Source organism: Streptopelia decaocto, assembly GCF_964273445.1.
Source record: "Streptopelia decaocto genome assembly, chromosome: 26".
Taxonomy (NCBI): Eukaryota; Metazoa; Chordata; class Aves; order Columbiformes; family Columbidae; genus Streptopelia; species Streptopelia decaocto.
Genome location: NC_138681.1, coordinates 2,351,205 through 2,371,758, shown reverse-complemented (window position 1 = coordinate 2,371,758; position 20,554 = coordinate 2,351,205). Strand labels below are relative to the sequence as shown.

General features: G+C 63.5%; 2 protein-coding genes across 3 annotated transcripts in view; both read left to right on the top strand.

Annotated features, from left to right (window-relative positions):
• CRABP2 (cellular retinoic acid binding protein 2) overlaps window positions 1–20,554 on the top strand; it is a 355,112-nt gene that overhangs the window by 27,846 nt on the left and 306,712 nt on the right. The gene's annotated exons all lie outside the window — the stretch shown is intronic.
• Window positions 4,157–20,284, top strand: BCAN (brevican). Of its 2 annotated transcripts, XM_082073392.1 has the most exons (16): window positions 4,157–4,367; window positions 9,470–9,562; window positions 9,692–10,084; window positions 10,351–10,525; window positions 10,618–10,745; window positions 11,694–11,987; window positions 13,308–13,703; window positions 14,855–14,914; window positions 14,945–15,040; window positions 15,212–15,673; window positions 17,549–17,656; window positions 17,792–17,950; window positions 19,028–19,110; window positions 19,457–19,601; window positions 19,810–19,992; window positions 20,073–20,284. In XM_082073392.1, exons 2-16 carry the CDS (start codon window positions 9,478–9,480, stop codon window positions 20,096–20,098), a joined length of 2,793 nt encoding a protein of 930 aa, XP_081929518.1. In that variant the 5' UTR covers window positions 4,157–4,367; window positions 9,470–9,477; the 3' UTR covers window positions 20,099–20,284. The 2 variants fall into 2 exon arrangements, with proteins under 2 accessions (XP_081929518.1, XP_081929517.1); XM_082073391.1 differs by having other exon boundaries at window positions 14,855–15,673.

The window sequence follows — 20,554 nt, the reverse complement described above, 5'->3', positions numbered from 1 at the left end:
AGAGGAAATGTCCCCTCTCCAGCTGTCCCATGGGGCTGGATTCGGGCGAGCTCCTCCGGACAGACAAGCAACAGTCCCCTCTGCTGGCAAAGCCACCCAGAGCTGTCCCCAAGCGCCTTCCAGCCTTGTGGCCCATCCAGGAGACGGCTGGGCCTCCGCATCCCTTGTGCCCCGCCGTGTCCCCCACATCTGGGAGCACCAATAACGGGGTCCCGGTCCCCTTTGGCACTGCAGGTAGTGGGGTTCCCCCGGGGTGCTGCCGTGTCCTGGATGGAGATGGGGGGATGCCCTGGCTGGGGGGGTCCCTGAAGGCATTGGCTTCCCGGCTCATCTCTGCCAGACATCCCGGCTCCCTGGTCCCGGCTCTGGACTGAGATACCATTAAGCAGCACAGGGATCACTGAGGGTGGATAATTCACCTCTGGGTCCCCAGAACTCTGGGCAGTGGGGTGATGGAGCTTTGCCATGAGCCTTCATCCTCCTCTCTGTTTTATCCTCTTCAGAGCCAGCCCTGCCTGGCTGCTCAGTTTTCCCACCAGCTCCCAATTCCCTCCTCTTGCTGGGTGCCCATGGGGTGACCGCGTGCCCCAGGGCTGGCCCCCAATTTTGGTGTGTGCCGCAAGGTGACCCTTGGTGCCCGCGGCTGCACCGGGAAGTGTCCAGGATGGAGCGTGTCCTTCCTCCCTCTCCTTGCTCCCCTCTTCTTCCTCGTGCCTTTGCTTTGGCTTCCCCCATTGTGCCTGGTCCCCTCCACCTCCAGCCAGCACTGGGGTGTGGTGGGACACCCCCAACCCTGCATCCCAGGGAGGACTCGGGGTCCCTGGGGGTACAGAGGGGTCCCCACACTTCCCTGCCTGGGGGACCCTGGGGAGGGATATCTATGAACCTCTGTGGCGTGCTCAAGATCAGGAGTCACTTGAGGTGGGGACATCTGTGTCCCTGGGGGTGCTGGAGGTCAGACCCCCTGGAATGGGGGTGTCTGTGTCCACAGGGGATGCTCGGGATCAGGATCCACTGGGATGGGGATGTTTGTGTCCCCATGGCATGCCTGGGGTCAGGACCCACCTGAGGTGGGGACATCCATGTCCCTAGGGTTTGCTCAGGATCAGGATGCCCTAGGATGGGGACATCTGTGCCCCTCCCATCCCCATGAAGTACTTGGGGGTCTGGGGCGGTCACAGGTTTGAGGGTGGCGCGGTGGGTGCGTGTCACCTCGGGGTGGGGATTGGCGTGGTGACGGTGAACTTGGCACATGGTGATGGTGGGGGCTGCTACGTGGCTTCAAGCAGGGCTGGAGGGGGGAGGAGGAGGAGGAGGAGGAAGCACAGCTGGGCTTTGGGGCCCTTCCAGCCTCCATGCAGCTGGGAGCCACCTGTGGTTGTTAAACCGGGTCCATGTGGGATGAGACCCCCTCCCAAATCCTTGGCTGTTGGGTCTGGGCCTGGGGCCATGGGAAAGGCCAGGACCCCCCGACATCTCTGGGGCTGAGGACAGGGGTGGGGATTCTCTGATGGCTGATAAGGGCAGTGCCCTGTTGCCACCTTATAAAATCACAGAATTACAGAATCATTTTGGTTGGAAAAGCCCCTCAGGATCATGGAGTCCAACCGTTCCCCACCCCTGTCCCTGCCCCATGTCCTGAGAACCTCATGTCCGTCTGTCCAGCCCTCCAGGGATGGTGACTCCAGCACTGCCCTGGGCAGCCTGTTCCAATGCCCCACAGCCCTTTGGGGAAGAAATTGTTCCTAAATCCAACCTCAGCCTCCCCTGGCGCAACTTGAGGCCGTTTCCTCTGCTCCTGGCGCTTGTTCCTGGGGAGCAGAGCCCGACCCCCCTGGCTCCAAGCTCCTTTCAGGCAGTTCAGAGATCAGAAGGTCTCCCCTCAGCTCCTGTTCTCCAGCTGAACCCCCCAGCTCCCTCAGCCGCTCCATCACACTTGTGCTCCAGCCCCTCACCAGCTCCGGTCCCTTCTCTCCACTCGCTCCAGCATCTCAAGGGCTTTGCTCCTCTCCCTCCTCCCCTGTCCCTTCCAGGAGCTGGATGTCCCGGGGGCTTTGCCCCATTGATGCCACCAGCCTGGAGGGACCAGGAGCTGCCCTGGGAAGGGGCAGAAAGAGCAGCAGCCTGGGAGGATTCACCCCAGGCCAGAACGGAAACCCTGGCCAGGCTGGGAACATCTGTTCCCAATTAGTTTGGGGGATGCTCCTTGCTGAGCCGGCGCTTTGTGCTTCCTCAGCTCTGAGTCGTCTGCCGCAAAAGTGCCGGGTGAGGGATGTGACTTTGCGGGTTGGGTATGGGGGCGCAGAGGCTGGGGCAGCTCCTGGGTTTCACCCCTGCCCATTGCAGCGTCCATCACCATGTCCATCCCGGCATCAATCCCTGTGTCCATCCCAGTGTCCATCCCCGTGTCCATCCCAGCATCCATCCCAGTGTCCATCCCAGTGTCCATCCCAGTGTCCATCCCAGTGTCCATCCTGGTGTCCATCCCAATGTCCATCCTGGAGTCCATCCCGGTGTCCATCCCAGCGTCCATCCCGGTGTTCATCCCGGTGTCCATCCTGGTGTCCATCTCGGTGTCCATCCCAATGTCCATCCCGGTGTCCATCCCAGTGTCCATCCTGGTGTCCATCCCAGTGTCCATCCTGGTGTCCATCCTGGTGTCCATCCCAGTGTCCATCCTGGTGTCCATCCCAATGTCCATCCCCGTGTCCATCCCGGTGTTCATCCCGGTGTTCATCCTGGTGTCCATCCCGGTGTCCATCCCAGTGTTCGTCCCAATGTCCATCCTGGTGTCCATCCCAATGTCCATCCCCGTGTCCATCCTGGTGTCCATCCCAGTGTCCATCCCAATGTCCATCCCGGTGTCCATCCCAGTGTCCATCCCGGTGTCCATTCTGGTGTCCATCCCGGTGCCCATCCCTGTGTCCATCCCTGTGTCCATCCCGATGTCCGTCCTGGTGTCCATCCCAGTGTCCATCCCGGTGTCCATCCCAATGTCCATCCCGGTGTCCATCCCAGTGTCCATCCTGGTGTCCATCCCAATGTCCATCCCGGTGTCCATCCCTGTGTCCATCCCGGTGTCCATCTTGGTGTCCATCCTGGTGTCCATCCCAGCGTCCATCCTGGTGTCCATCCCAGCATCCATCTCGGTGTCCATCCATATCAGCTCAGCACCGCGGTGCTGCCTCACGGGCAGAGCGCTGCGCTGTGCATCACCCGCCGGACCGCACCGCTAACTAGACCGTCTCCACCACCCGTAATTATTTCCCGGGGCAACGACTGATTAATTCTGCTCAGGAGCTGCGGCTTTCTGCAAACTCACCCAAGCAATTATCTGGCAGGCTGTGTGCTGGCCCCCTGGGCAGGGGATGCTGCGCACCGGAGAAAGTTTGAGCGAGATCTGGTTCAAAAAAGCCCCAACGCTGCTTTGAGGGCTCTGCCCTTGTCCTGAGGGGCTCAACTCTGCAAATGGGGGTCCCCAGCTGCACCCCAGACCCTACTGAGCACCCAGGTCCTGCCACGTGCCTCCAGCAGCCACCTGCATGGCTAAAGGTGCGTTAATCATCCCGCTCCCCCGCGACATGGATGCAGGTGGGTAAACTGAGGCACGGTGCCTGCTCTCTGCAGGATTGAGCTCAGTTGAAAACGCTGTGCCGGGAGGTCGGGTCTGGCTGCTCCCAGCACCCCATTGGGGCCGGTGAACCCCCCCCGGTCCCTCAGCCCCTGGATGGTGCCTCCCCCACATGGGAACCCCACCGGCAAAAGGGGTTTTGCATGACAAAGCCTCCACTGGCTACTGGGACCCCTGCCCACAGCCCCCTGCCCAGTATGAGAAATAACCATCCCAAGAGCATCCCCATGCCGTGGCGGGGGGCTGTGGAGGGGACCCCCTTCTCCGGCCGGTCTGGGGGAGCCAGCGCCGGCTGCTCCTCCACTTGTGCTGCGTTGGGTTAAATAATGTGCCGGGGTTGAGCATCCTCCGCTCCCCACACGGCATCTCGTGCTGGGGCTGCCAGGAGGGAGGGACGGGGAGGGACGAGCAGCCTGCCAACACGGTAATAATTCCTTTTTTTTTTTCTTAATTAGGGGAAGGAAAAAAAATATAAAAGGAGGAGGGAAGGGGAAGGAAAAGAAGAAAACGGGAGCCGAGGACACGGACGCACACAGAGGACTCCTCTTTTCTCGGCGCCTGCACTTATGCCTGGCGGAGCTGGTTCCCAGCCGTCCTGCCAACCTGCTGCCTGCGCTGCCCGTGCCAAGCCGCAGCTCAGCCCCGCGCCCTGGGCAAGCGGAGACCCCCCCGGCGCCGCCGATCCCCCCGCCGCCGAGAAGGGCCGTCGTGGGGCTGCCGCCACGCTCCGAGCAAGGTGGGATGCGGGGAAAGCGTCGCGCTCGGCCGCTGTCACCCCCGGGGTCCCACGGGCGGCTGCCGCTGCCGTACTGCGCTATTAATTTCAATATCTCATTTCACCTCTGCGCCGGAGGGGAAAGTGAGAGGAGAATCGATCCGGCGTGGGGATGCCGAGCGCCTTCCCCGCGGGATGCGGGTACGGGGTGCGACCCACCCTGCGGAGGAGGATGCTCGGAGCCGGTGGCCCCTGGGGTCCTGCTTTGGGGAGATTTGTCCTTGTCGCTGACCCCCCCGGGAGGACAGTGTCGCTCTGCAAGTTTGGCTCTTTTTAAAGGATCAGCTCGTACCAGCGCTGGCTCTGCAGCGCTTCAGGCAGCGAGAGATGATGCGGGCGTTCTTAAGTTGGATGGAAAAAGGACTTTGATGCCGGCTGGTTACCGCAGCCTGGAGCCCAACCTGTCCTGCTGCCCGGCCGGGTTCCAATGTTTGGGGACAAGGGGGATTTTTGGGGTTGTTTCAGCAGCTGCTCTCATGAACCTTTGTTTTAGAAGAGTTGTAGGAGGGAGTGGGGATCCAGGATGGGTCTGGGGGGTCCGGTCACAGGGGAGCCCTCCCCATCTGTCCAGCTGAGCCCCTGAATGGGTCCTTGTCCCTGGGAGGCTGAAGTCAAGGTAATGGCAGAAAGGGAAACTGAGGCACGGGCTGCGTAGGGTCTTGCATAGAGACACAGGGGACCAGGTCCCCCTTCTCCTGTCCAGCCAAATGGGGAGGTTTTCAGGGGCCAAGCTGCCCCATCCTGGAGGGGCTGGGGCAGAGCCCAGGGTTTGGGGGGCTGCAAGGCACCGCTGGATGTCCCCGTGCTCCCCGGCTCTCTCAGCACTGTCCCCCAGCCCTGCTGGTGTCTCAAGGCAGGGAACAGGAGGGACTGGGCAAAAATAAGATATGTTTTGTGGGTTTTTCATGGCTTTTCCCTGCTGAGAAGTCCCAGTGTGGACCCCAAGTCCCCCATGGGGTGTCCCGGGCTGGGTAGTTTGCTGCAAACCCCGTCCCCAAAGCATTTTGTCCCGGGATGAAGAGGCTGCCCTTGAGCATCCCCTATGGGGACCATTTCTGGCCGAAGCCTCCTCTCCCATCACGCTGACTTCTCCCTCCTCAATTCAACCCAGAACCTGTTGCTCTTCCTTTCGGCTGCCGGGGAGGGTGGGAAAAGCTCCCTCTGCCCCAACCCTGAGCCTTTCCCAGCTGCTGGGGGGGGTCATGGCGCTGTGAGGGCGGGCAGGATGCTTTAGGGCTGCTTTGCAGGGGCAAACTGGGAGCCTGGGTCCTTCTTTGGGGCGCTGTGATCTTGTACGGGGAGCTGCGAGCGCACCGGTGGGCACACAGAGGGGCTGGGGAGCTTTGCGGGTACCACCTGAGGAGCGGGGCCAAAATCTGGGACCCCTCATCCCCCGCCCCACAAATTCCTGCCCCATCTCGTGCCTCAGTTTCCCCACCAGAGCCCTGCAGCCTCGGGAGAGGCAGGGATGGGTGTGCAAGACCCTCACCCCAGCACACGTGTGCTCGTGTGTCCCTGGGGGTCCATACGGGGTCTGCTCGCACCCCCACCCCTCCATGCGGGACTGTGTCCCCCAGGGACCCTCCCCAGGCTCCCCTGGGCTGCCGGGGGGGCACGTTCCCACATCCCAGCCCTGCAACAAGGAGCCGCTTTCTCGCTGCTGGGCTGGGGGGACTGAGTAGCTCTGGCAGCCGGAGGGACCCCCCCCTTCACCCCACCTGCTTCCGGGCTTTTAAGCTTTGCCAGCGGCTGCTGCCAAGAGGCAGCCGGGTGCTTCCCTCTGCATCCCCGGTGCAGAGCACAGCCCCCCCAGCCCCCCCCAGGGGAGCCGGTGTGGCCCCCAGCACCGCTGCACCCTGGGGACCCCCCGCGGGCAGCTCCACCCCATGCACCCCCCAGGCTGGGATGGATCCTGGACACACGGACAGTTTGCAGAAGGGGGGGGGATGATACAGACACAGCCACATATGTGCTGGGACCGGGGCGCGCGTGGACGGGGATGTCAGCGTGTCCGTCTGTCCGGAGCCCGTTGCTGGTAGGGATGGGGCTGCCCGCGCTGCCTGGAGCAGGGCCAGGCTCTGCCCGTGGCTGCTGACTCATTCTGCAGCTGAGCATCCCTGGAAAGCCACCGGCCCCCCCGGCACGCTGCGGGCTGGCAGGGCACCTTGTGAGCAACTGTCACGTGCAGGGGACAAGGGGCCATGGAGGGTGGCTTGGCCCCGGACGAGGAGAAATCCCATCTCCGGAGATGGGGAGGGATCCAGCCCCCCGGCCCCTCGCAGCAGCTCCTGCCCCTCACCGGGACCACCGTGCTGGGGGTGCTGCAGCCCCAGATGCGCAGACCCCCGTGTTCAAGCTGCCGCTACTGAAAGCAGGGCCGAGCTCAGGGGAGAAATAAAAAGATCGTTCCTGTCCCAAAATAGAGCTCAGCTCCATTTCCCACCTGGTTTCCCACAGAAATGGAGGTTAGCCGGCCCCGCCACGTGCGCGCCTGCATCTTGGTTGCTCCCAGCGGCTCCTGAGCTCTGAGGTGATGGAGATGATGGAGCCCCATGAGCCGCTGCCATTCCCCGCCTCGCTGAGCGTTTTGGTTGCATTTCCCTGCCCCTGCTCCCAGCTTTTCCTCCCTAATGTGTGGGCTGAAAAATTCTCCATTTGTGGCAAATAGGGAAAGAAAACCAACCCAAAAATCCAACCCCAAACTCCAAACGTGAGATGTCTGAGAGTCTCTTGCCATCACGGGACTTCAGGGTATCGCTCATGGACAGGGTGGAACCAGGTTTAATCCTCCCCGCGTCCCATTCGCAGCGCCGGCACCCTGGTCCTGGGCAGACACTGCTCACCCCAACTTGCCCCGTTCCTGTAGAGCTCTATCACTTGGATTTTCTCCCCAGGGCTTCGCGGCCGCTGCCCACGCCACCGCGGCGCCTTGGGAACGGGAAGAAAAGGCGCCGGTGACAAAAGCTTTCCTTGCTCGGCCACCCGGGGACGGCAACCAGCCCCTGTGCTGGACCCCGGCCACGGCTGCCGAGCAGGACGGTTTTGTCCCTCGCTCCAGAGAGTGGGGCTGAATTCAAATGATCCGTCTGGAGCAGAGGAAGCCCCCAGCTTGGCTCTGGCACCACTGGCCATGTCCTGGGCTATCGGGCTTTGGCTGCCTGTGCTGAGCTCCTGTGGGGAAAGGGGTGGTTTGTGGTCTGCATGTGATGGTCAGTGTTCACGGCGCCTGGTGCTAGGAGCTGTTGAACCCATGGTGCGTGGTGCTGGGGGTTGTACATGCATGGTGTGTGGCACTGGGGGTTGTACATGCATGGTCCATGGTGCTGGGTGTTAGACATTCATGGTGCTGGGGGCTGTGCATCCATGGTGCATGGTGCTGGGGGTTGTACATGCATGGTGCATGGTGCTAGGTGGTATACATGCATGGTGCTGGGAGCTGTACATGCATGGTGCATGGTGCTGGGTGGTATATATGCATGGTGCTGGGGGCTGTGCATCCACGGTGCGTGGTGCTGGGAGCTGTACATCCATGGTGCATAGTGCTGGGGGCTGTACATGCATGGTGCATGGTGCTGGGTGTTAGACATGCATGGTGCTGGAGGCTGTACATCCATGGTGCGTGGTGCTGGGAGCTGTACATCCATGGTGCCTGATGCTGGGGGTTGTACATGCATGGTGCATGGTGCTGGAAGCTGTATGTCTATGGTGCATGGTGCTGGGGGCTGTACATCCATGGCACTGGGGGCTGTACATCCATGGTGCATGGTGCTGGGGGCTGTACATCCATGGTGTGTGGCACTGGGGGCTGTACATGCATGGTGCATGGTGCTGGGAGCTGTACATGCATGGCACTGGGGGCTGTATATCCATGGTGCAGGGTGTTGTACATGCACGGTGCATGGTGCTGGGAGCTGTACATGCATGGTGCGTGGTGCTGGGGGCTGTACATCCATGGCACTGGGGGCTGTACACCATGGTGTGTAGTGCCAGGGGCTGTGTTCACGGCCATTCCGTGGTGCTGATCCCACGGGTATTCTCAGGGAGCCCTGTTTGCAGGCTGCAAGAGGCCACGGGTGGCCAGGGCCCCTCTGTGACATGCCCGGTGTCCCCCAGCGGTCCTACGCTGCTCCCCAGGGAGGGCTGGGGGCTGGTGACAGCCGTGCTAGCCACTGGGCTCTTCTTTCAGCTCCGGTCCCAGCCCGCGGGGGAGAGCCCTTTGTGCCAGGCAGCCCTGAGAGAGGCCGGGGACATAATGGCAGCTTTGCTCGGCCCCGGTTTTCCCAGCCCGCGTGTAGGGAACCTCCGGCGTGAGCTGAATGGCAAAGAGAAGCCGTCCCGCTCATTCCCTCCCCCAAGCCCTGTGCTTTGTGCACCCTCGGCCGTCCCCGGCAGCTCGCTGACCTCAGCCCCCCCCCCCCATCCCGTACAACCCACACGTGCACGAGCGCACGCACACGCGTGTGCACCCCCGCACGTGTGCGTGGGGCAACACGCGTGCAGGAGTGCGACACGCGTGCCGATGCACAAGCACACACGCGCGTGCCCTGCTTGCACGCGTGTGCACGCGCTCGCCCCCGCCAACCGGGGCTCGCCGGCTCTCTCCTGCTGAACACCAGCTATTAAAATCCCCTTCTGAGGTTTCTTAACTGCGAGCACGCAGCCCCAGCTCTGGCATCGCCTCCCCGCCTGTTGGAGCTGAGGTTTGGGCTCAGACTTTCCGTGCTGCTTGGGCCAGGCTGAGCTCTGCTGTCCCCAGGGGACCCGGCTTGGGCGGCTGGATGGGACCCAGTGGTGCTGAGCTGACAGTCTCAGTTCCCCGTGTTCTCTCCCTCCTTTTGTTAACCAGGACACATTTCCTTCTCTTCCCTCTCCTTTCCACCATACGTGGGTCCGTGTTACCCCACGGCATCCCCGTCCCCCTGCCCTGACAGCGCTCACATCACCACATCCCGGTGCCCACGGGCCGGGGGCTCCCTCAGCCTCTCCCCCCCGTGCAGGGAAGGGATATTGTTGAAGTGTTTTGGATTGTAAGCACAGCTGGTGGTTTTTCCTCCCCCTTGCAGGGCAGAGCATGGCCTCAGCCCTCCCGCTGCTGCTGCTCTGCGTGCTTGTCCCCACGGTGGTCCCGGAGGTGTTCGGCCCTGGAGATGGCACAGGTAACTCAGCATCACCGGCTGCACCTGTGCTGCTCCCTGCACCCCGAGGGGCTGGGTGGGGGTCTGGGTGAAGGGCTGGGGTGGGAGCACCATGCCGGCCCCCTCATGGCTCCTCTCTTCTCCATCCAGAGGACCTCAAGGCTCTGCAGGTCTCCATCCCGCGCCACCCGGCCCTTGACGCCGTGCTGGCGGGCGACATCACCATCCCCTGCCTCATCACCTACCTCGGTCCCCTGCCCACCGCCGGCACAGCCGGGCGCCGCGCGGTGCTGGGAGCCCCCCGGGTCAAGTGGACCTTCATCTCCGAGGGCAGGGAGGTGGAGATCTTGGTAGCCCGGGGGGACAGGGTGAAGGTGAGCGAGGACTATCGCCTCCGCGCCTCCCTGCCCATCTTCCACCAGCGCTACACCAACGCCTCCCTGCTGCTCACCGAGCTGCGGCCCAACGACTCGGGGATCTACCGCTGCGACGTGCAGCACGGCATCGAGGACGGCCACGACATCCTCGACGTCAAGGTCAAAGGTACCTCCGAGTGGAGACTGGTGGCATTTGGGGTGGGGGATGCACCCATGTGGGTGGGGGGCTGCTGCAAAGGTGCACCGGTGTGGGTAGGGGGCTGCTGCAAATGCGAACCCGTGTGGGTAGGGGGCTGCTGCAAAGGTGAACCCGTGTGGGTAGGGGGCTGCTGCAAAGGTGCACCGGTGTGGGTAGGGAGCTGCTGCAAATGTGAACCCGTGGGGTAGGGGGCTGCCATGAAGCCCCTTGCCCACACCCGTGTCCCCCCCCAGGGGTGGTGTTTCACTACCGGGAGGGCTCCATGCGCTATGCCTACACCTTCACCGAGGCGCAGGAGGCTTGTGCCCGGATCGGCGCCCGCATCGCCACCCCCGAGCAGCTCTACGCTGCCTACATGGGCGGCTACGAGCAGTGCGATGCCGGCTGGATCGCCGACCAGACCGTCAGGTGGGCACCGCCACAGCCCGGGCGTCGCGTCCATCGCCTCCCCCGTCACCCTCCGCCAGTCGCCAGCCCCACCCTGTGCTTTCCCACCCCAGGTATCCCATCCACACGCCTCGCGAGGCCTGTTATGGAGACATGAACGGCTTCCCCGGGGTGAGGAACTACGGGGTGGTGGACCCGGAGGACATGTACGACGTGTACTGCTATGCCGAGGAGCTCCCAGGTGCCTGCGGTGCCCGCAGCCCCGTCCTGCCCTTCCCTGCTTATCCGGCTGCACTAACCCCCCCCGTAACCCCACGTGAAAATATCGCCCCACATCACAGGCGCTGGCTCTGAAGCCTCCGAGCTCTGCAAGGCTTTGGGCACTTTGGTGCCTGCAAGCGCAGGGACTTGCTGTGCTGCGTCGCTGGTTGGGTTTTGGGGGACGCGGGCTCTCCCCTCACTCACCCCCTGGCCTTGGGGCTGGAGATGCCCAGGGTGACCTGCCCCAGGCTGTCACCGCGCTGTGGGTACAGCGGCATGTGGTGTTTTGGGGTCTGGGCCAGCTCATGTCGCGCTTTGCATGCGCTGGGGTGCTGCGTGTCCTGCGGCTCGGACACGTCCCGCATGGCTGGGTGTGCAGGGGTGGCCAGTCCCTCCTTCTGTCCCCAGTGGGGGTCCCCGCCGGCAGCTGCGGCTGCAGTGGGGCTGGCTGGGTGATGCAGGTGGCGGAGATGCGGTGCCGGTCGGTGGTGTGCGGGGGACAGTGTGCTGGGACAGGGACATCGGTGCGGTCGTGGGTGCTGGCACGCAGCGTGCATCATGGCAGCGGTCACCAGCCCTTCGCAGCATGAAGGTCCCCTCGGAAATGTCCCCATAGGTGCATTGTGCTGTGCAGGGCATGGTCCTGCTCCTCTGCTGTCCCTTTCCTGGGTGCCTTAAAGTCTCAGCTCCATTTGCAAGGGCAGGTATCCCGTGTGGCATGGCCGCTCCAGCTGTCCCCATGCTGTGGTTGTCATGAGGGACCAGGGACAGGCAGGGCTCTCCAGCCCCCAGTGCCCCCATTGCGAGGACCACGTTGGGGGTCCCCATCCCCAAGCCAGCTCCTGGGACCGTGCAGAGAGTGGAGGAGGCGAAGAGCTCCCGTGTGTCCCCCCCAGCTCTGACAGCCGCCTCCTTCCTCTCTTCGCAGGGGAGATCTTTTTGGAGACGGCCCCAGACAAATTCACGCTGGAGGAGGCGGCGGCGCGGTGCCGGGCGCTGGGCGCGGAGCTGGCGCGGACAGGGCAGCTCTACGCGGCTTGGAACGCGGGGCTGGACGCCTGCAGCCCCGGCTGGCTGGCCGATGGCAGCGTGCGCTACCCCATCGTCACCCCCCGGGAACGCTGCGGCGGGGCCCTGCCGGGGGTCAAAACCATCTTCCTCTTCCGCAACCAGACGGGATTCCCCGATGCCCAGAGCAGATACGATGCGTACTGCTTTCGAGGTAAAGATGGGCACCCCCCGGCCTGCAGGTGCTCCCAGACAGGGACCAACGCGAGGGTTTGGGGCGCCCCCGGGCAGGGTGCGGGTGCTTGGTGTGTGCGGGGTGCTGGCTCGAGCCCACCCACGCACCGAGCGCCGGGTGCGGCGGAGCTGGGGTGTCCTGTGGGGTCGGGATCCCTCCGTGCTGTGCTCTATGATATCGCGATAGAGCAGGGGTGCTTTGCACCGTCTCAGTTGTGCACGTCAGCCTGCGGTGGTAGGATAGGGACGCCCTGCATGGTCTCTGTGTTGCATGCTGATATATCGCGATAGAGGAGGGACAACCTGCATGGGCCCAGTACTGCATGCGGGTATGTCGTGACAGAGGAGGGATGCTCTGCATGTTCTCAATGGTGCATGCTGATATATCGTGACAGAGTAGGGGTGCCTTGCATGTCTTCAATACTGCACGCCACTATATCACGACAGAGCAGGGACGTCCCGTGTGGCACCGTCGGTCTGCGTGAGCTGCGCGGGCACGACTGTGGGGTGGTTCATCTGCTGACCGGGGTGCTGCCAGGTCCTGGTTTTGGGCAGGATCACAGTGGTGAATGGGAACCGAGCCCCATGGGCAGCGCTGAGCTGCCAGGGGTCACCGATGGACACAGCGGGGAGGGGACGAGCGAGGACGGACGCTGGCAGGGACAACAGGCAGGGAGGGAGGAAGAGCCGCCTCTCCGCTCCTCCCTCCTCTCTGTGCACCCCCTTGGAGCCACGGGGGCTCCCCAGAATCAATGGGATGCCACGCATCTCTGTGCCTCAGTTTCCCCATCTCTCGGCAGAAAGCCCATGGGTTAGGCAGGATGGACCCGTCCCATGAATCCGCGACCCCCATAACACACTAACTCTGCGCTCCTTGGGGATGGAGATGGGGGCCTGGAGAGGGACCCCCCAGGGCAGGTGCTGGTGCTCATTGAGGTTTGGGGTTTGCTGGAGGGGGAGGAGGAGGAAGGGGGAGAATCACGATTGGGAAGGACAGGGATGAGGAGGAAATGCTGAGTGTAAAACAGTTGAACCCACGAGCCATGGCCACCGGCTCCAGGGCGGCCTAAATCAGCATCACCTCGTGAAACCAAGGCTCAGGACCTGGTGTCACGGCTCCAGGGGCCTGATCCTGACCTGCACCAGCCCTGCTTAGAGGGGAAGGGAGGTCAAGGAGAGCTGGGTCCCCGTCGGGGTGCCAGGCTGTCCCCAGGGCTCCAACCCAGCACCGGGGCGAGGGCACCTCTGCCTTCCATGGCCAGGACCGGGCAGTAATATCCCACTTTCTTTTTGCCCACAGAAGGGACAAACTCTTTCCCTGAGGCTGCCAGAGAGCCCGAGGGCCTGCAGGAGATTGTTACAGTGGCAGAAAAGCTGGAGGAGCTGCAGCTGCCCAGAGCGCAAGTGGAGATTGAGTCGCGAGGGGCTATATACGCCGTCCCTTTCTTTGAGGACGCGGAGCTGGAAAAGCCGAGCCTGTCCCCCGAAGACGCACTGGGGCCAGGGGCCCGGCACCCCCCACTAGATACCTCCGTGTCCCCTGCCGTCCCTTTCCCCACGGCCGCGGCCGTCCCCGAGGCAGGCGTCCCGCGTAGCTGTGGTGCGGAGCCGGGGAGCCGGCCCCCCGCGGAGGAGGAGGGGGCGACAGGGGCAGCTGGGGAGTGCCCGGTGCCCGGGCACGAGCCGTCCCGCACGGGTAGGTCGAGCGGCCACGGCGGCGATGCCAGGGCTGGGGTGCAGAGAGGAGCCGCAGGGACGGAGGTGCCGGCATTGCCAGGAGAGGTCAGAGGAGCACGCGGGTGCCTGGGTTGCCGCAGCCGTCACCGTCCCTTTGGTAGAGGGAACACCCATGGCCGGGGCACGGGTGGCTCGGCGTAGGGCTGCGCACAAGTCACCAGCGCAGGGACATCCGTCTGTCCCTCCCTCGGCCGGGGTCAAGCATGCAGGGTCGGTGCTGAACCACATATTCCAGACCCCATCTGGAATATTGTGTCCAGTTCTGGGCCCCTCAGTTCCAGCAGGACAGGGAACTGCTGGAGAGGGTCCAGCGTAGGGCAATAAAGATGATTAAGGGAGTGGAGCATCTCCCTTATGGTGAAAGGCTGAGGGAGCTGGGTCTCTTTAGTTTGGAGAAGAGGAGACTGAGGGGTGACCTTATTAATGTTTATAAATATCTAAAGGGTGAGTGGCACGAGGATGGAGCCAGGCTCTTCTCGGTGGCAAACAATGATAGGACAAGGGGTAATGGGATCAAGCTGGAACACAAGAGGTTCCACTTAAATTTGAGAAGAAACTTCTTCTCAGTGAGGGTGGCAGAGCCTGGAACAGGCTGCCCAGGGGGTTGTGGAGTCTCCTTCTCTGCAGACATTCCAACCCACCTGGACATGTTCCTGTGCGACCTCACCTGGGCGTTCCTGCTCCATGGGGGGATTGGACTGGATGAGCTTTTGAGGTCCCTTCCAATCCCAAACATACTGTGATACTGTGATACTGTGACACAGTTCAGTTGCAGAGAGCTGGAGGAGGGTGCTGTTGGCCAGAGGGAGAGGAGCCCGGGCGCAGCGGTGAGGGGCTGCACGTGGCCCCTGCACAGGGAACCTTGTGTGGGCTGGGCTTGGCGGCAGCCGAGCCGGAGCTCACTCTGCCGTGCCACTTTGGTGGGGACGACATTGTGTGGGCTTGGGGCTGCTTCCATCTCCCTGCGGATCTCTGTGCTGGTGTTGCCCCTGAGCGGTGCCCGCTGCAGCAGGACCTGCAGCGCTGGCTGGCGATGCCAGTGCCCGCGGCCCCGCGGGCGGGCTGGCTCTGGTGCTGGTGTCTCACCACCGTTCTCCTTGCCCTTTGCAGAGGAGGAGCAGGGAGCAGCACCGGGCAGGGACCCCGGCATCGCATCGGCAGAGAGCCCGGGTGGAGGGCGAGACCCCAGCCAGCCCACGGAGCCGGACACCGTCACCAGCACACAGCTCTCCGTGGTCCCACGGGCGGGTGCAGAGGGACCCACCGGTGCCCTGTCCCTGGATGGGGCTGCAGCAGGTGACATGGAGCACCCTGAGGCGTTTCCCCGGCCACCCAGCCCCACCATCCCCACGTGCCGCCCTGACCGCCCGCGGGATGCCGTGGGGCAGCCGGCCCGCACTGCCAGCCCCGGGGCACCAGGACACCGGGTGACATCGCCAACCAGTGTCACTTCTGCCGCCTCGACAGATAGCCGAGAGCCTGGTGGGACCCCTCCGCGCGGCCACGGCTCCGGCAGGGCGAGCACCCCCGTCCCCCCCACCGAAGACGCCGAGCTCTCGGGAGACGTGGCCGAAAGCCCCAGGGTGTCCCCGCTGCCCCCGGCGCCCTCGCAGCCGCAGGAGGAGGGAGAGGAGCAGTCAGGGGCCCTGTGGGTCCCCTCGCCTGTGGCCCCGAGGGCTGGGACCACCGTCTCCGTGGCAGAGGTGACAGTGGTCACCCCATGGCACACGGAGGTGCCCGGCAGCAGCGGTGCCCCAGCCACAGGAGGTGAGGAGGCTGTGCCACGACCCCCAGGCACTGACCATGGGATGCCCACTGTATCTTCAGAAGAAGAGGAAGATGAGGAGGAGGATGATGAGGAGGAAGAGCAACCTGCTCCCTCCGCTGCAACGGTGGAGGGTTTCCTTGCAGCCATTCCCGGAGAACCAGGTGGGACCCGCAGGGATGGCCTCACCTCTCCCCATACTGGTGGCTCTGGGGTGGCCCCGGTGGGGTCGGGGGACCTGTCCCCCAGCACGGCCGCCCCCCTGCCCGCCCTCCCCACCGAGCGGGCCAGCGTGGGGGCGGGCGCCCGCCCGGCCGGGGGTCCCCGCCGCAGCGCCCTGGCCCTCGGGACAGCCCTCCTGGCCACTCTGTGCCACTAGAGAAAGCCAACACCTTTCCTTCACGCTGTGCTTCCCTCTGTCCGTCTGTCTCTCCTCTCTCTCTCTCTCTCTCCTCCTCAGCTGGGTAAGGGAAGGTTACAGGTCCGGAGAAGCACATATTTGTCAAACAAATTGGTCTGAGCTCTGCATGCACTTAAATCTCTTCTACTTCTGTGAAGTGTTTTAATGACTGTTTCCATGAAAAAATCCAACCAAGGGCCAAACCCCTCCTCTGACTAACAGTGGTACTAATAAAGGGAATTAAAAGCTTTCTAGAACAAGCATCTCGGCTTGATCCTCCCTTCGTCCCCGCGTCTGCTGCCTCGCTCCCCCACGGCCTCTCCCACTGACGAACTAATCCCCTGGCCCCCCCACCGCGAGTCCCCGGGGAGTGTGGCGGAGGGGACCCCACATGAGGTGGGGGGTTACGGCTGCTTTGTGCCCTCCAAGGGCCCCCCCGGGCTCTGCTCCCCCCGCTGGGGCTGGAACCTGCATGGCATGAGTGGGGGATGGCTTCCCACCCTTGGGGGGCACTGCTGGGTGGTGGGGTGCAGACCCCCACCAGGAGCACCCTGCCTTGGGCAGCCCTCAATGGCCAAGCACCCCAAAGCTGCTGCTGTAGCCCCACGGGGAGCGCAGCTCCCCCCAGCTCCACTCCTTCACCCATCAGCATTGGAGGTGAGCGGTGGGTGCTTGAACTGTGCGGGTGGGTGTCACCCTCTGTCCCCCCTGCCATGTTCCCAGCTCCGGTGACACTCCCAGCAGCCAAGCCATGTCTGTCCTCCTACCCCCCTGCATGGGGGTCTCTGTGGGGTCCCCGGGGTCCGGCAGTGCCCCCCCCGATCCCCAGACAGCTGGGCCTGGTGGGACGGCTCCTGCCCGGGACAGATGCTTGGAAAGAGCCGGACATGTGCCACAAAAATAGCTCGTTGCACCCTGGTCTGCTGGGGATGAGCTGGGTGTCCTGAGCCAGGGGAGGTGATGGTGTCTGGCGACGGGCAAGGGCAGCAGCATCATCCTCGGCACCATCGTCCTTGGCACGGCTCCGCTGAGCCAAGGACCATTAAATGGGGCATCATGAGGCTGGAGGGTGTCAAGGACATCCAGTCCCTGCTCCGCTGGCAGTGGCGACAGCGTTAATCACGCTCTTGAGCTGGGCTGGTAGCACACAATGTGCTCCAGGCGCCTTAATGACCGTAACGGGCTGATGCAGGTCGGAGATGGTGCCGGCTGAATTATCGGCCCTGGCCAGGCTGAAGGTGACACCAGGGGACAGGCGGGGGGCTCACCTTGCTGCCAGGCTGGGACATGCCCAAGGCTTTGTCCTTTGCACATCCCGTCCCAAAGCGTGTTCACTCTGTCACTGCAGGGGAAAGCAGGGGAGGGCTGGGGGCTGGCATGGCAGTGACCCCCCGATGCAGGGGACAGGAGCGTCCATCCCATGTCCCCATGACCAGGGAGACACCAAAGAACTGGGGGCAGCGCGGGCAGATGGGATGGCTCCGGGCATCCAGCTCTCCCGCTGTCCCAGACTCGGTGCCCGGCTCAGGCACCTATAGGGTGCTCACTGCAGAGATGATGTTTAACGATGTCGGGCGCTAACGAGGTGGTCCCTGTGCGTGAGCTCCAGCAGTGAGGAACAGCTGCGTGTCCCTTGCAGGTGGCTGCGTCCCCAACCCCTGCCTGAACGGAGGGACCTGCATAGAGGACGGTGCCCACCCCGCCTGCCTCTGCCTGCCCGGCTATGGAGGCAGCAGCTGCGAGAGACGTGAGTCCCCCCGGCCCAACCCAGAGACATAAATGTGGGGAAATCAGGTTTATTCTTTTGTTTTACTCGCTGACGGGCTGGGCTCCATCGCTTTGACCCTTTGCTGTCTCCCTCCTCGCCCCCGCCGCGGCTCAGCGCTGGAGAAGTGCAGCCCCGGCTGGGACGGCTTCCAGGGAGCCTGCTACAAGCATTTCTCTACGCGGCGGAGCTGGGAGGACGCGGAGAGCCAGTGCAGACATTATGGGGGGCACCTGGCCACCATCCTGACCCCCGAAGAGCAGGACTTCATCAACGGTACGTGGTGCCGCCCCGGACCCCGATGCGTCGTCCCCATAAAACCTCCGTCCATGGGATGCTTGGAATCCCTGCAAGTTTTAAACCTTAAGCCAAAAAGTAGATGAGGTCCAAGGCAGAGCCCCAGCCCCGCTGTGCCCTGGGAGATGCAGACACTGTGCAGCCAAAGAAAATAAAGAGAAAAGGAAATAGCTGATGTGATGGATTGACCGGACTGTGGTTGGATCCTCACTGGCCACTTGGCTAGTGAAAGGCAGGGGAAGTGTGATGGATGATGGGATCATAGGGCCGGAGGAGGATGGATGGGTGGATGGATAGATGAATGGATGGACAGATAGATAGACAGAGGAGCAGACAGACAGATAGATGGACAGACATGGGAGCAGACGGACAGATGCACAATGGTTGGACAGATGAACAGAGGGTTGGACATGTGCAAGTCCGTCCGAAGGCAAAGTAATGATCAGGCTGGGAGAGCACGGGGAGGGAGAGCAGGATGGGGACAGCAGTGGGGGGGACACGGAGAGGCCTGGAGGGACGTGGGTGATGCAGGAAGGGGCAGGGAGAGACAAGGGCAGGCAGGGATGGGCAGGGATCGGCTGAACCAGAAAAGGGCAGGCAGGGACTGGTAGGGACAGGCAGGGACTGGTAGGGACAGGCAGGGACTGGTAGGGACAGACAGGGACTGGTAGGGACAGGCAGGGACCTGCAGGGCCAGGCAGGGACAGGCAGGTGCAGGCAGAGACAGGCAGGGATGGGCAGAGACTGGTAGGGCCAGGCAGGGCCAGGCAGGACCGTGGGGACACAGGGCGCTGCCGCCCCCTCCCGGCCAGTCCCATCCCGTCTCTCCCCCGGGGGTGCAGCGCGGGGCGGAAGGGTCCCCACTGTGTCCCCTTCTGGGGCCCCCTTGTCCCCAAACCCCCCAGCACCCCCCCTGCAGGGCTGGGGACACCCCCACCTCCCCACGCTCACCCCCAGACCCGCTAAATTCAGCCTCTAGTTCCCTTGAGCCCCCTCCTTACGGGGGGTGCTGGGGGTCCCAGTTGTGCCCCCCCCAGCACCCCCCTGCCCCCCCAGACCAGTACAGGGAATACCAGTGGATCGGCTTGAACGACCGGACCATCGAGGGGGATTTCCAGTGGTCTGACGGGAGCCCCTTGGTAAGTCGGGCTGCCAGCCCCCGTGTGCCCCCCAGGAGAAGAACCACCCCCCGCTAGGCACCTCGTCAACCTTCTCCATCATTTTGGGCCACGAGTCCAACCCTGGGACCGGGCTTTTCAGCCCCCCCAAGCGCCGCTCACCTCGGCTGGGCTGAGCATCCCTGGGGGTGCTGTGGGTGAGCCAGACCCCAGGGTTTGGGGTCCCAGGTGACACGGAGATGGAACCTTGTTCCCAATGGGTTGTCATGGCCAGGACGCTGCAGCTGGGTGCATGCTGGTGTGGTCCCCCCCTTAAAGGGTGTGCTGCAGTGCACCGTGTCCCCCCCCATCCCTCTTGTCCCCCCAGCTCTATGAGAACTGGCACCCCGGGCAGCCCGACAGCTACTTTCTCTCCGGGGAGAACTGTGTGGTCATTGTGTGGCACGACGGGGGCCAGTGGAGCGACGTGCCCTGCAACTACCACCTGTCCTACACCTGCAAAATGGGGCTGGGTAAGGTGAACCCCCCCACCCCGCTCCGGGTAGGGGCTGCACCCCTCTGAGACCCCAAAGCAGCCATTCCTCACCATCCCCACAGTGGAGAAATGTGTCCTGTGCCTGGGACCCTTGCTTTGTTTGGGGTATATTGGGGGTGTTCGCTGTGGTTTGGGGGTGGCCATCCACAGATGGGTGCAATGGCCCCTTGTCCCCCCACCCGCAGTGCAGTGCGGGCCCCCCCCCGCTGTCAGCAACGCCCGCGCCTTCGGCAAACCAAAGCAGCGCTATGAGATCGGCTCCATCACGCGGTACCAGTGCCGCCCCGGCTTTGCCCCGCGCCGCTCGCCCATCATCCGGTGCCGGGAGGATGGGACATGGGAGCCCCCCCAGCTCGCCTGTCGCCCCGGTGAGTGCGGGGTTCCCCCATCTCCCCCCAGCATCTGTTGGGGTTTTCCCTTCACCCAGGGCTTCTCGTGTCCCCCCCAGGCCTGGGTCAGCCCCCCGATGACTGAGCGAGTCCCCAGGGCAGAAGCTGCCCCCTCCCTGGGCGCTGGAGCCGCTGCGGATGGAGCCGGTGCCGAGACACCAGCGCGGACACCGGCGTGTGGCGGAATCTCACCGCTGGGTATCTGCCTCCTTGCTTGTTTTATATCTGTACAAAGAAATCCTAATAAGTAAAGATTCCCTTGAAAGGAACCGACAGCGACTCGAAATGTAGCACGAGGGGTGTTTTGTTCCTGGAGCCACAACGGAGTCCAAATCAAGGGGGGGCACTGCGGGAAGGCGATGGCTTTGCTGTGCCAGCGTCCCCTTTCTCCCACCTCTGGCCCACAGGCCAGACGGCCTCATGGGGGGACATGGGGACACTCAAGCTGTGCTGCAGCTCGGTGTCCATCCTGGGGTTGGGGGCTTTTGCACTTGCAGGAAAGGTAGAATCCGCTGCCATGGGTATGTGTCTCCCAAACTCC